At 43.3% G+C, this 15,187-nt stretch overlaps 1 protein-coding gene across 1 annotated transcript; it reads right to left on the reverse strand.

The window, feature by feature from the left end:
- Positions 1-2,458: 2,458 nt before the first annotated feature.
- LOC115366482 (uncharacterized) lies at positions 2,459-4,402 on the reverse strand. Its single transcript, XM_030061995.1, has 2 exons — positions 4,168-4,402; positions 2,459-4,051 (listed from the first exon to the last, which is right to left on the reverse strand). Exon 2 carries the CDS (start codon positions 3,547-3,549, stop codon positions 2,671-2,673), a length of 879 nt encoding a protein of 292 aa, XP_029917855.1. The 5' UTR covers positions 3,550-4,051; positions 4,168-4,402; the 3' UTR covers positions 2,459-2,670.
- Positions 4,403-15,187: the final 10,785 nt, after the last annotated feature.

Below are 15,187 nucleotides of genomic sequence, written 5' to 3' on the forward strand. Positions count from 1 at the left end.
GCCTAGAAGCTGGACAGACAATCTGACAGTTCAGCTCATGTGTATTAGGATCAATTACCTTACGGCACAGGACTCCTCCCTTGATACACAGTCGCTTGTGCTGGCGAAGCAGCCTGGTCACTCCATCAGACAGCGTTTTCCTTTCATGCCCACTTGGCATTATGCGCTGTTCCACATACCTTCGCACAGTCCGGAGGTCTGGATCGGCTATCTGTGCAGCTTCCCATCCCTCACACAGGTCCTCAGGCATGTTGTCCAATTCAGCTGCTGCAATGGCTACTGCAGAGACACCAACCCCGTCATTGTCAGTCCTCACTGGGGGCTCTGAAGCTGTGGGGAACCTAGAGAGAGCATCTGCATTGGTGTTCTCCCGTCCTGCTCTGTACTTTACTTCAAAGTCAAAGGAGGCCAGCTGGGCCACCCACCGCTGCTCCACTGCTCCCAGCCTGGCAGACTGTAGATGGGCTACAGGGTTATTGTCAGTAAACACTACAAACTTAGCTCCTGTCAAATAGTCTTTAAACTTTTCTGTAATGGCCCACTTCAAAGCCAAAAGTTCCAGTTTAAAGGAGCTATAGTTTGCATCATTGCGTTCAGTGGGGTGCAGGCTCCGACTCGCATATGCAATGACACGCTCCTTTCCCTCTTGAACTTGTGCCAATACAGCTCCCAGCCCCTGGTTGCTCGCATCTGTATACAGAACAAATGGCTGGTTAAAGTCTGCATAGGCCAGTATGGGAGCCTGGGTCAGTGCTTTTTTCAAGGCCTCAAACGCTACTTGACACTCTGCTGACCAAGTAATCGGCCGGGAGCCTAATTTCTTGTCATTAGGGATACCCACCATCAATGTGTTCAAGGGGCGTGCAACCTTGGCAAATTCTGGAACAAAGCGTCTGTAGTAACCAGCTAGCCCCAGGAATGCTTTCAGCTGTTTTGCAGTTGTGGGGACTGGCCAATCAGTGACAGCGGACACTTTCTCTGGGTCTGGCAGCACTCCTTTCTGATTAACTACATGCCCTAAAAACTTTACCTCCCGGTGGAGTAGCTTGCATTTATCAGGTCTCAGCTTCAGGCCATGCTTCCAGAGGCGTTCAAAAACTTCATCCAGGTGTCTCAAGTGTGTGGCACAGTCTGGGGAGTAAACAATAATATCATCAAGATAAACCAACAAGGATTCAGTTATTTGGCCACTGAGGCATTGCTGCATCAGGCGTTGGAAGGTCGCCGGTGCATTGCACAGGCCAAATGGCATGCGCTGGAACTCAAATAACCCTAATGGGGTGGTAAAGGCAGTTTTCTCTCTGTCTCGTGGGTCTACCTCTACCTGCCAGTAGCCGCTAGCAAGGTCTAAGGTCGAGAACCACTCTGCTTTGGTCATGGAGGTGAGTGTCTCTTCAATTCTGGGCAGGGGGAAGGCATCCTTGTGTGTAACAGAGTTCAACTTCCTGTAATCTACACAAAATCGCCAACTTCCATCCTTTTTCCTGACCATGACAATCGGGGCAGCCCAAGGGCTAGAGCTCTCTGTTATGATACCCCCCTGTAACATACCTGACAGCAGGGCTCTCATCTCTTTGTACAGGAGTGGGGGTAAAGGCCGGAAGCGCTCCCTTACTGGATTGGCATCCCCTGTCGGAATCTGGTGCTGAACAATGTTAGTCCTCCCAAAATCTTCCTCATTTGCAGAGAAAACCTTTTCCCACTTTTTTAGGAGAGCTGCAAGCTTACCCTGTTCTTCTGCAGTAAGGTCTGGTCGGTCAGCCATTCCCAACAGGTCAAACACGGGGTCCTTTTCCTCCCCTGCACTGGCCTCTACAACACCAACCTCCACCACTCCATCCTCCCCGGGCGTCAGGCTGACATCTCTGGTGCCATGGACATCTGCTTCTTCCACCTGGAACAGCCTGCCCAGCTTCTGATAGCGCCCTATGGAGACTGGGAATTCATTGAGGTTACGTAGTCGGACAGGGACTCTACCTTGGCTAACTGTCACCAGGGTTCTTGCTACTGCCACAGAGCTGGGCTCAGGGAGAGCCTCCACCAGACCACAGTAGTTCTGTCCCTGTGGGCCCGACCGTGCGCGCCCCCAGACCACAACTTCACTCCTGGCTGGGACCACAACTCCTCGTCGTCGCGCTGGCCAGATGTAGCCCAAGAACCCGTCCTCAGCGGTCACTGTTGTCCTCCGGCACACTGCAAAGGCCTCTCTCCAGACATGCTGAAATTTGGGGTTCTGGCAAGAAAAAGACACTGGGCCCTCCGCGCCCTTAAACACAGTATCCCAACATGCTTGCACCACATTCATGCCTATGATGAGGGGGTTTGAAGAAAATTCATCCTCCACAATGAAAACACCCCGCTCTGCAATTTTATGTCCCTCAATTTCAAAGTCCATCATAGCATAGCCCAGGCAGGGGATCTTTAAGCCATTGGCTGCCCTCAGCCTTACAAAGGAGGGAAGCTCTTTGACACCATAATCAGGGAATTGGCTGGCCAGCACACTCTGCCTCATCAGGGTGGCTTGGGAGCCAGTGTCCAGCAGGCCAGTCATCTTAACCCCTCCGATTACAACTTCCACATGTGGGCATTCGCCAATCAAGGCTGAGGTGGCCCCTTGCAATTCAGTTTCCTGGCTTATCCCCACTGCTTGGACCTCAGCAGCAGGGGCAACTAGTTTAAAGCTGGTGTAGGGACTGAGCGGTTTTTGCAGAATCTAGCAATGTGGCCTGATTTTTTACAGCGTCTGCAAATGGGCTTACCATCTGTGTCCCAGGAATTAGAGGTGGGTGCAGGAACATACACGCGTTCTGGCTGACCTTGGTAGGCAGCTCCTTGTGGGGGGCTCCTGGGTTTCAGCTCCCTGATTAGTTCCTGGGTCCAATCCCTCAGCTGGTCTTTCAGCTCAGTCATGATTTCCTGTTTCAGCTCCTGCTTCCAGTCAACATTCTGGGAACGAGATTTATAGCTATTAGTGCCCCCCACCGCCATGCAGGTTACCTCTGTCCTGTGGCCGCGTTGGTCCTCCTCCAGAAGCCGGGCTTCCTGCTGCAGGGCGTCGAACGTCCCATTTGGGTTCTGGCGGGCATGCCTCCTCAGAGCTTGTAGTAGGGAGCCCTCTTCCAGACCAAGCAGGAACTGCTCCTTCAGATGATCGTCTGTAGGGGCCTCGTCTGGGTCATGTTGCTGCAGCCTGCGGTGAAGCTCCCTGAGCCTAAGAATATATGACTGCACAGGTTCCTCTGGGTTCTGTTGGCAATTAAAAAACTGTGACCTAACTAGTGCAATGGGAGCCCTCCCTCTGTAAAGTCCATCAAGCACAGAGAAAATTTTAGCTGTTGTATCACGGTCACCCTCAGCCAACACTTGAACCTGTCTTTTAGCTAGCCCAGTCAGTGCCCCCATTAAAATGCTCACTTTACGTGGTTCTGCTAGACCAGCATATTCAAGCAGTCCCTGGAGTTGTTCTTTCCACTCCCCATATTTGAGCTCTGAATCTGGCCCCCCAAACTTAGGTACCCACGGTGCACCAGGATAAATAGGCATCATCATTTTTGCAAACTAAAAAACAGTCCTGTGGGTTTCAACTCTGCTCGTTAACCCTGATCCTGCCGACGGCGCCAAAAATGTGGCCGGGCCCAAAAGGCCGCACTTAAAATTACAAATAAATAAATAGGAAAAAATCACTAAAACCGACAACGCCACCTAGGGATGATTAAAAGAGCCCTAGGACTCTATAAAAAAGGACTCACAGGTTCTTAAAATCAGGGGAGCAGAGTTAAAAACCAACACAGACGATACATCCAATTAAAACTAGATTTATTACAATAAAAGGAGTCAAGGGTGGTACCACCAAAAATAATGTACACAGGATAATAAATACTAAAAACAATAAAATAATAAAAAATAAATGCAAATAAAAGGATAAAATGCTGCTTCTCAGCGGTAAAAAGCTCAGTCCGGCCAGTTCAGTCCACGCGTATCCCTGCGGCTCCTCCACGTAGCTCGTAGCCTCCCCGCACCAGCTGCCGGGTCTCCCTCACTCCGTTCGTCCCTGCGGGAAACACAGGAAAACCTGGCGAGTGTGGTGCTCAACTACAACTTAGCTCCTCCACTGACGACCCTCTTATAGCCCCCGTGTCCGCCACGAATTAAGTCGGGTATACTCACGGTTGTCCCGGGCGACAGCTAGTGGACTGCCGGCCCAGGCCTGAGTAAAGTAGCGGTGGCGGACTTTAGGCTACCGCACGCCTTTCCCGGCACTATTCCGTCGTCCTCAAGTTGGGGGACCGCTCCGTCAGGTGGTAGACTGTCTTCGCCGAACCGCTGCGTGTTCCCTCTCTCGGCCGAACCGCTCTGTCGGCCCTCCGCTGTTCCTCGCTCGTTGCTCCGTCGTTGCTCCTCGCTCCCTTCCCGCAGCTCGCTCCGTCAATAAAAGCAGTGTCCGTCCTTTGTTTTTCAGCGTCCCACACCTGTCGCTTGTTCACTGATTAGTTTGTAATTGGGGGTGGGGCTTCGCAGGGGTCATTCAAAGTAAAAGCAGCATGCATACTTAATAAATAAACACTCAAAACAACCCAATAATTAAAATATGATAAAACCACAGCAAACAAAGTAAAACACACACACTACATGCATAATAAAAACACAGCACTCAGGTAAAACACAACATGCAATAAAACAACATGCCATAATTCTGACCCTGTCACACATGCCTAGGTGCTTGATTTTATACACCTGTGGTCATGGAAGTGATTGGAACACCTGAATTCAATGATTTGGATAGATGAGCGAATACTTTTGGCAATATAGTGTATGTTGCATGATTCAATGCAAATTCAACTGTGCACCATGATCCACATATGCAAATAATTTCAAGCACATTTGATCATCATCAATCAGTAGCCTATACTCCACTAGGCTACAGCACTTCCACTGAGACGATCATTACATCAGCATCACGATTCAATTTCCTGCATTTCTATGCATTTTAATGGGTAGTTTGAACCACTTCATATGCACACCTTAACAATAGTACTGCACACAGTCCTATGCCTGAATTAATAGCCTACACCTCCTACTAATGCTGTATAACTGTTGGCCATTGCATTAATATCCTACAGCAGAACAGACATAGGAGTATTATAAAGAGAAAATTCATTGCACACGGGCGATAATATTAATCTTAATGTAGGATATTTATATAAAACGCCCCAATGGATCAGGTTAATTTCATCTGAACAACAGATTTCCCGAGTATTTATATGGGCTATGCAAACTTCAATCCACATGATAAAAATGAATCCACGGACCACCAAAGTAACTTTTGACTGTTTAATTAAATCAACTTAAAATATCTCTGGCACGGTTGGAGGGGGTGTGCTCCAGTACAGTACGGGCGCTCATGCACGAGCACATGCACGGTCACGCACGCAGCACGCGAACGTGGATACGACGTAAATCATGCCATCCTCCTGCTTCCGCAAAATTGTTTAATGTGCGCAGCGTGATTAACTGTGAATCGCGGCATTGCATAATCAATAATCAACTGATACTAATAATCAACCAGATCTGGCAGACCTGACCGGGTGGCCACGCACTCCATGAGGTGCTGGCCGGGACCAAGCAGGCACCACTCCCCCAAAATTTCACAATGTTTCCAGCCAGGGGAGCTCATGTCATCACCAAGGGAGCTGTGCTCCCCTTTGTTTCCCTTTATTTCACACACTGGTTATGCCAATATTCACGACAGTTTGACTCAGCTGGGGAAAATTCCCGAAAATTCCCTGGAAATTCATTATAATGTCACATGTTTGCATGCATATCTGCTTATAGCAAACCAAAATGTTTATTATGTATACATGTATATGACCGGGTGAATACAGTGAATATATATTCCCGAAAATTCCTGTTAATTCCCGTTAATTTCTGAAAATTCCCATGGAAATTTTCCAACTTTGAAAATTCCGGGAATTTTGCAACACTAATCATATGCATATCAGTTTGGAATAAGAGCATCAAGTGAGTTTCAGCCATACCCAATCCAAGTACTCCAACTGACTAAATCTGGTAGTCATAGTACTCAGAATAAAGTTAATTAAACGTCGACAGTAAAATATTTGGAAATAGTTTGCTCCAGGGTTGTCACAATGCTAGAATTTCTAACTTTGATACAATTTTGAAAAAAAAAATATTTGTATTTGCTACCTTTTTCAATACCACAGATGAAAAAATTGCAGCATATTATGAGGCATAAAAACTGGATTTCATCTGGGACTAGAAGAGAAAGACTTTTTAGGCACAAAGTTTTTTCCTCTTGTTAATTATAAGTTATTAAACTTGACTTTCTAATCTTAGAAATCTGAAGTGACTGTTTGTATTTGTATGTTAATAATTTTTTAATACAGAGGAATTTTGTGCTGTCAGTCACAACCTCACTCTGTTTAATAGTAGATAATTTTTTTTTTTCAATTGAGACCCAACCGAACTTAACCCTACTCAGGCAGTCCTGATAGTTTTAGGTAAAATACGTTAGATTCACCAACAATGGCTGGTGTGCTGTTTAATGTGAAAAAAACAATCTAACAACAACACACATTTAGTGTAAAATGTTTAAATGCTTCATTGATGGCACTGCATTTTCAGCAACCACTCAATACTCTTTATGAAGTCTATCACTAATGTGTTATCTCCCTTTATCGACACCACTTTGTAGCATTGTTTGCATATTGGCCTTTTGAAATCCTTGGCCTACCTGTTTGTTTGTTAGTCTCATGATGGAAAAAACAATGAAACTTCCACTTGGTGCTGCGGCGGTTTTCTTTTTCACCAAAACTGGTCGGGGAGGCTCTGCAGCACCTGCCATGTTCAGCTAGAGATTTTACTTCAGGAATATTCTCCCTAAAGTAAAAGCACAAAGTTACTGAAGCAAACCTGAAATAATGCTGAGAGGATGAAACAGATGAAGGTGAGAGGAGGGCACAGTGGGCAGCGGTGCTGTCTCTCTCTCTCTCTCTCTCTCTCTCTCTCTCTGTGTGTGTGTGTGGCAGGCAGAGACAGAAAACACTGCAGGTATCGATACTGTTGGAAAGCAGAATTGGTACCTTTTCAAAATTTTTCAATCAATATTTACCAAAGTACCAATACTTTTGGCAGCTAGTTTTCTCATGTTTAAGTTGCTTTATTTATGCAGTTACTGTTGTTATTCTTTTCTTTTTATGCTGCAAGGTCATTGTACTTTTTGACTGGCCAGGAGAAGTTATTTTAATTTCTGCTTAACTGTGATTTTTTTTTTTTAATACATGTTTGATTTGCTGAAGAGCCTAATTAATGTATTAATCCAAAAAAGGAGTCTAATTAATGAATTTAAGAATAATTGTATGTTCAGCCAGTAGAATGAATGAGGATGAATATCAAACTTTGCTTAATGGCTTGGCTGCAGTAGTTATGAATACAGTGGGCATATCTGAAGCAAAAGCAGTAAATTAAAACCCCAGTTTTAATCATATAAATATTGCCATACTCATTGATGGATGTCAGCCAGAGGTCTGGGTATAAAGAAAATTCATCCAAAAAAGGCTGGTGTGGAGGATGTCTACTGTACTTGCTAAGACTGAGTAGAGTTGGCGAGGAGAAATAGCAGCGGTGAAAAAGTGCAATTAAAGCTTAAAAAGAATTTGTAACGTAAACAGTGTAAGAAACAATTCAGTTTTCCTGCTTTCATAAACAACTGGGAGACAGGGAAGGATCGGTCTTTTCGGATTTATTTTAGATATCGTTTTTATTTTTGCGTTTTTTTTTTTTTTTTTTTTTAATGTTTGTTTGTTTGTGTATTTGTTTATTTATTTGAGAGCGAGAGAGAAGATGAGGCTAGCCATTGATCACAACCAAACTACTTCAAGTGGGCTTTTCCCCGTGGATGCTGATCTATCCTCCCAGGCGTTAGTGAATATTTGAATGTTTACTCACATGAATTTCAGATAAGCAAAATAATATTAACAGGAAAGCCTCCAAACATACTCAAACAAAGGAGGATAAACAAAACAAAATCAACATACCCAGGTAGATGTAGACGCTGATTGTAATTTTTGAAACATAAACAGAAGTGAATGGAATTGTGTTGAACTAACATGAAAGGCTTAACTGAACTTAATAGAGCTGATGTTTTATTTTTTATTGGACTGGAATTAATCAAAAGAAGCTCTTTTTTTTTTTTTTTTTAGATGTGTTATATCTAATATTTTGCATGCAATTCTGAAAGGATGAAACTGGATTGTTTATGGAAGGATTACAGATTACGAAGCTGGCTTGTTGGCTGACCATGTCCTGTGAACGGCTCCAAGGTTTGTTAGTTTCTTATTGTCCCGTTTCTGATGTCTAATTAGCTCTGGCAGCACAAGTCCTACACAAAAACATCTTTATGTAAAAGTAAAATTCTCAGTGTAATTTTTTTCTTCAAAAAGTACAAGTGCACATTTTGCAAAAAGTTACTGAATTACATTAATTGGGGTAAATGTAACAGTAGCGTCTTCCACCCTTGATAATTACTTGCACTTGATTATAATCTCACTTTACAAACCTTGTAATAGGGGATTCCTTACACCCTAACAAGGATTCAGCACAGTAGTGTTTGAATGTTTTTATTTTGGGCTATAATTTATTAAAATAATACCAAGTGCACTCTAACCCTACCACTTTTCGGCTAATTTTTAGTTCAGTGAAGCACCACTCAGCCGTGAGCACAACTACCACTGTGCTTGAAGATTTCTCTGTAACTTGTGTGCCATGAGCACCGGTGGATTTTCATGTCTGTCACCAGGAAAACTGTGTTACAGACAAACAGTATCACTAGTGGACTGATACATTTGATTCCCATGAAGCAGCACTACTTAATGAAGGGCTATGATTTAGGTAGCCATCAGCTATAGATTGATTTCTCCATACCATCACATTGCCAGACACCTGCAGCCTCACTATGAGGATACATAATAAATGTCACTGATGGACATGCCACTTATCATCTTGTCTCATTAGGAATAAGAACATTTGGTCACTCAATGGGTGGCTGGGCAGTACTGGTGTGCCAAAGTCAGGGCCCAAACAAAAAGCGATTCTTTTAATTTCCCAAAGACCCAAAGCAGTGTGGGCTTTGGATGAAAGCCATTAATAGGAGAAATGCGGGGGTCAATGCTTTCAATCTATGAAAGCCTACAAAAGGACCAAGGCTGCGAGAGATAAGAAAAAACAACTAAAATGGAGTTCAACATAAGGCTTTAAGAACAAGCTGCATACAGTTTTTTGCTTTTTAACTTTATGAAAAACACATTTTACGAACCCAGATTTCCACAAGGGGAGATTTCAACCCCAACACTGTGTGCGACATATCCAACTGTATCACCACAAATACCACTACCAGTGATGTGAGCATTTGCAATATTGACTAAAGGGCTGAATTTCTTACAAAATATACACTCATGAACAAATCCAACATGCATTTCTCTTGTATTCAGTGGGCTGGATGTTGCATGGTAATTTGCCATAGCAGCAACTGCACTAACAACACTAACACTTGACTTGAGGCTTTGGCACACAGACAACGTGGTCGCTTCCTGCAGTTCTGGCAGTGAACGATATCCTTAAGGAACAGTCTCAGACCCACGGAGGAGGATAAAGATACCTTGACTGAAAAACTTAAGGCTGAATTGGAGCTAAAGTTATTAATTATTTGCTCTCAGAACGTTTGAGAAACATCTTGAACTTCTCAGCTTGGCCTTGATCTTTACGCTGTCTCCGCTTTTCAAGACTGGATGCCGGTCTCGACAGATCAGGTGAAAGCAGGTGAAATGTGAGAGGAAGAGCCATTAAACGGAAGGCGGGAGGGGGGTTGAAGCCTGAAATGACCCTCAAGAAACCACCAAGAGAGCAAAAGGAGAAATGGGACAACTGTGATAATCGTGATGCACATTAACAGTTAATAAAGTATCAAGGATTGACATTAATGTGCATACACTGTGTGTCCTTCTTTTAAGTATTTTTCTCTAATTTGGGCTAAAGATATTTGCATTTCTCTGGGAAAGGGGGTGGGGATAGGATGACTAACTGAAACTAAATGAATCATTCAAACCATGTTTTCCCTCATTTATTTCAAAGTTTTCCCTAAACAGTCTGCATATACAGTCCTAAAGTGGACATCTGCAACAATTACGATTTGAAAATAAGGGCTGCTACTGACTATGAATACTTAAAGACCAGGTCTGGGCTCAGGAGCTGCTAGAATAATATGCAAATCACGAGTGTGCTGTCTCTCAATTTAAACACAATCTCACTGGTTCTGACAGCTAATCCAGCATGTATTTTACTTACTTTGATTGCAAATAAGACATAAAACCTCAGATCTAATAAACTTAATTCTGTTCATGAGGTACCCAAAACATCCTACTGGACAATTACCCGTAACCTAGAGTTTATTGAATTTCAGCGAGGGATTCATTTAGATATCCCCCAACCTTGTGACAACAAAGTTGCAGAACTTTCCATCAAACTGAAGATTAGCTGTCCTGGAGGAACCTTTTGTGTATTTATTTATTTATCCGATCAGTCCATCAAATGACTCATTTTCAAATTAAATGAGTCTCTTGAAAAAAATAACAAATGAAAAAAAATATATATATATAAAAAAAACCCCAAAAAAACAGCCCACATGACTTTCAAGTCCTTTTTCTTTTCAGCAGATTGATTCAATGGGGATAGAGCAGGAGGACCTCAAGCATGACTCAGGCAAGTAATGAGTCAGAAAGAGTTACTACTGGGAAAACTGTGAATGAAATATTAATTTTTGCTCAAAGTTCCAAAAACTAAGTTTAATTTTTTTTAACCATGACAGAAGCTTATTCTAACTTGCATATTATTTTAGCGGCCTAACCTTAACTTAAGTTTTCTTTGCTTAAATGTGACCCTTTGCCTTTTCATGTGAAAGATGGTGGTTCAGTTCATGCAATTGTCACAAAACCTCACGCATGGTATTGTGGAGGAATGCATTGCTCCAATAATTCATATCAATGTCCTAGGACCTGCATCTCAGAGCTAACATAAATAGCAATAATTAAATATTTTTACTGTGTTGTGGGAGGTACCGGATTTTGTCATTATCTGTTTTATCGGTGAACTGGAGAAGTTTCAGGAGATTTAAGATGGTAAAATACTTGTTTTTTTGCGTTTCTTTTTCCAGTCTTAGGGGTGAGGATGGCCACATAAACACAGAAAAGATATTTTAATAACAGTCTTACACAGGTATTAATTGCATAAATTTGACTTCAAACATGGTAACTAAAGTTATTGTAATATTTGTACTGTTATTTTTTAAAGGCACTAGCAACAGACTTGTAGATCTGCTTGTTAAAAATACATATCCATTTTCAGGGAGCATGCGGACCGACCTACATACTCTGCTAGTACTGGTACTAACTCAAAGCAGGAATCTGACGCAGGCAAATTTTAAAAAGCAAAGTTCATTTTAGGAAAACTTTAATTTCAGTGAAATCTTCAAGTCTTATTGTTGTGCTTGGAAAACCAAAACATATTGTATAGCCATTGGCCCTCATGTTATCTATTGTTCATTTTCTTTCCTTTTATCTTTTATTTTGCCTTACACACGTCTGATTTGCATGCAAAGAGCAGAGCAAAGCAAACAAAAGTCGAGAAAAAAAACTGAAGAAAGGGGAATGAGTGCTCACCTGCAATGTGCACTGTTTTATTTATGAAGGCTGTGCCAGGCACGATGGAGACAAATTACCTTTTAACAATGTGAAATAGAATTTTGTTTACAAGGCTACGCTTCCCCTTGCTTTTTCAAATGAGATTTTTCACAGCCTCCTCATTTGTATCTCACAGCATTATCATCTCAATCTCTCAAAACCAATCAGTCTCAAGGAAAGAATGGAAAAAAGAAGAATGAATCAGGGTGTTCATAAAACAAGCCATTAGGTGTATTTATGAATGCACATCACACCAGCCGTTTGCCAGCCTCCACCCCCTTGTTTAGTCATTTCAGAGACTTACCATCCACATTTTTATTTAATGCCTAATACAGTGTGTAGCACGGTACAATGCCCTCTGTTAAAGACCGCAGAGTTGGCAAATCTTAGCTCCATCTGAACAGGGACAGGAGGGTATGGGAGGCTAAGCCATGAGTGGAAAAGGTAGACAAGCAACTTCCCAGCTAAAACACAAACAAATCACTGCATCACAGAGCTGACAGGAACAGCTGTCTCGAAGCTTGGCACCCATTTCACAGATTATGAGCACTGGATACTAAAGCTAACCAGCTGAAATAAAATGTCTTTGTTTGCAAACATGTAAAAAAGCATTTGTTTCCCTGCCTTTGTTTGCCTTTGTATATTTCTGTGATTCTCAGTCTGTCATCTAATTCCATTTATTTCATTTAATGAATGCGTTGCTCTATTTTTAGGGCATGTATTGAGCTCTGCAAAGCATGCTGCGAACTGTTCCAGTTTTTCCATGTTATTATTATTGTTATTGTTATGGCTGTTGTCATCCGGTCAGGTGATGATTGCTTGGTCGATATACTGTTCTCCAACCTAAATTCTCATTGGTCAGATAATTGCTGTTGTGACTTTTATAAGCAGAGGCGTGCGTCCTCCCAGTGGACTTCCTCTAATTGCTCGGGGGACAGGAGGGACATGTGCAGGCATGATGCATGTGATTCCTATTTTGGAGCTGGATGCCACTTGAGAATGGGATGTAATCGTTTTCAAGACACGTGATCGATGAAATGCATCATGATTCGCTGAAATATTACTATAAAGTAATTAGGCCAAAAATGATTGAAAACACTGCAAGTTGTTTTTTATGTTTATTTGTAATTCATTTAGGCTACCAGGTAGGCTTGAGTGCACACGGTGCTATCACGGCTCTAGCTGTAACTTTTTGGTTCCCTGTTGTCTTCTCCTCCTATTTCACTGTGTGTGTGTGTGTGTGTGTGTGTGTGTGTGTGTGTGTGTGTGTGTGTGTATGTGTTGGGCCTGGGTGTGGCTCACTCCCTCTCCGCTGCCTCCTGCCTCACCCCCTCACCTGTTGCCGATCACCTCATCAACCCTTCAGGATAAGCACCTGGCACTCTCTCCACTCAGTGTCAGATTGTTCAGCTTACTCAAGTGGTAACAACTCTCTCGGCCACTTTAGTACTGTTTGTCCCTATTTGTGTATTTTCTTGTGCCCAGGAACTCCTTGTGTCCTCTGTGTCTCCCCCTTCCTCATCAGTCAGTCAAATGATTGATGGGGGAAAAAAAAAAAAAAAAATACCGGTATCTTTGGTTGACTAGAGCCCTAATTGTTTTTGTATCATATATAGGCCTACATGATACTACCACTACTACTGATGCTCACAGTATGTTTACGATTAGTGCCGGTGAATTATCAGTTGTGTTATTTGTCACAACTTGGATCTGGAGCCGGATCCCAACATCTCTAACTGGAGGACGGGGAGGAACTGGTGAAGCTGAAAAACCTGTGCACAGTCTGGTCTGGGACCTGAAAGACCTCCGCCACAGAGTTCGGTGAAAAAAGAGGCCAGCTGAACCAGGACACCTCCGTCCAACAGTGGGGTGACGGGATCCGAACAACAGTGAACGAGACCCTGCCTGCCTAAGAAGACACCAGGGGCCTCATGTATAAAGCGTGAGTACGCACAACAACGTGAGTACGCACAGCGTACGCCCTTTTCCACGGCAAGGTTCAGATGTATAAAGAGTGAAATGAGCGTGGAAATGTGCGGTGCCTCACGCCAACTTCATAGCTGGCGTACGCACGTTTCTACAGCTATTGTTCCTTTGGCGACACTTAGAGGTGATGCTGGGAAACTGTTGATAATATGAAAACAATTCGTCCCAGACACATGAACAATTAAAACTGATGAACAATTAATACACCTGCATGTCAAAGTGATGAAAATACCGAAAATACTGGCCTGGTTCAACGCACGATTCATACATTCTGAGGGAGCAGACTACAAACTGGCACGATAGGTGGCTTCTTGGTGAGTAAATAATTTATTCGTTTAATTGTCCTAATATTAAGCCCCTCATGCGCATTGAGCATGTGCGCCCCCAAATATGATCGTGTCTTCACAGCATCAGTACCAGTCTGTGGTTCAAGTTAGTGACTTGCTGTTTTTTGCTGGGTAAACTACAACTACAAGTACTCATGTCAATACATTCGTGCGTCGGGCGCACCGGTGGCTCACCGGCCAAGAGCGCGTACTGTGCACCAAGGCTCAGTCCCGATCACAGCGACCGGGGTTCGAATCCGGCCTCAGCTCCTTTGCTGCATGTCGTCCCCTGTTTATCTCTATTGTGACTATCAAATAAAGCAGAACTGCTAAAAAATAATATTAATGAACCCTTGCGTAAAGTGTGAAATGTCTTAATCATCCGCACTTCTGCATTCATTTACAACTACATCCGTGTAAGTGGTGTATAAAATTAACAAGCAGTTAATGAATTCACATCTTACCCGGGAGGCCATTCGGCCTGGCAACATTTGATTTCAACCATTTAAAAGAGGCAAGGACACAGAATTCACGTATTCACCAATGCATTTAATTCAGCGTGTGTGCGCCTTTCCGACCCCACAGCACCGACAGCCCCACACACTCTCCCGCTCACTCCTCTTGCGTTTCGTGTTGGACAGCGTGCCAAACACGACACCTTTGCGCGCCTACACTTCAGTGAGGAACGTCTCTAATTCACATTCCGTGAAATTTCTCTTTTTTCGGTCTTATTCATGTCAAAGGTTGTAGTTTTCTGATCATGCAGAGAGGGCAATCTCAGGTGCCGGGCTCATTTAAATATGATTTGCAAATTTAAATGGGGGCGTGGAAAGGGAGGGGTCAGGTACGCCAACATGTGTGCTCAGTTCCACGTTGATCGGGATGTTCAAAGGAAATGTGCTTGGATTCATGTGTACGCACAGATTTATACATCTGGATTTTTTTGGGCGTACGCCATTTTCTGGATTTGAGCGTACGTCATTTTCTAGTAGGAAATCCACGCAAGTCTTTATACATGAGGCCCCTGTTGAGTGAGTATGAGTGTGTTTGTGAGGTCGCGCGCATGAACCATTCTTGAGTGAGAGGTCGCTGCCCAACGTGGTAAGCTACTCACTCCTTGCAAGT

The sequence above is a fragment of the Myripristis murdjan genome, chromosome 1, assembly GCF_902150065.1.
Source record: "Myripristis murdjan chromosome 1, fMyrMur1.1, whole genome shotgun sequence".
NCBI classification, from domain to species: domain Eukaryota; kingdom Metazoa; phylum Chordata; class Actinopteri; order Holocentriformes; family Holocentridae; genus Myripristis; species Myripristis murdjan.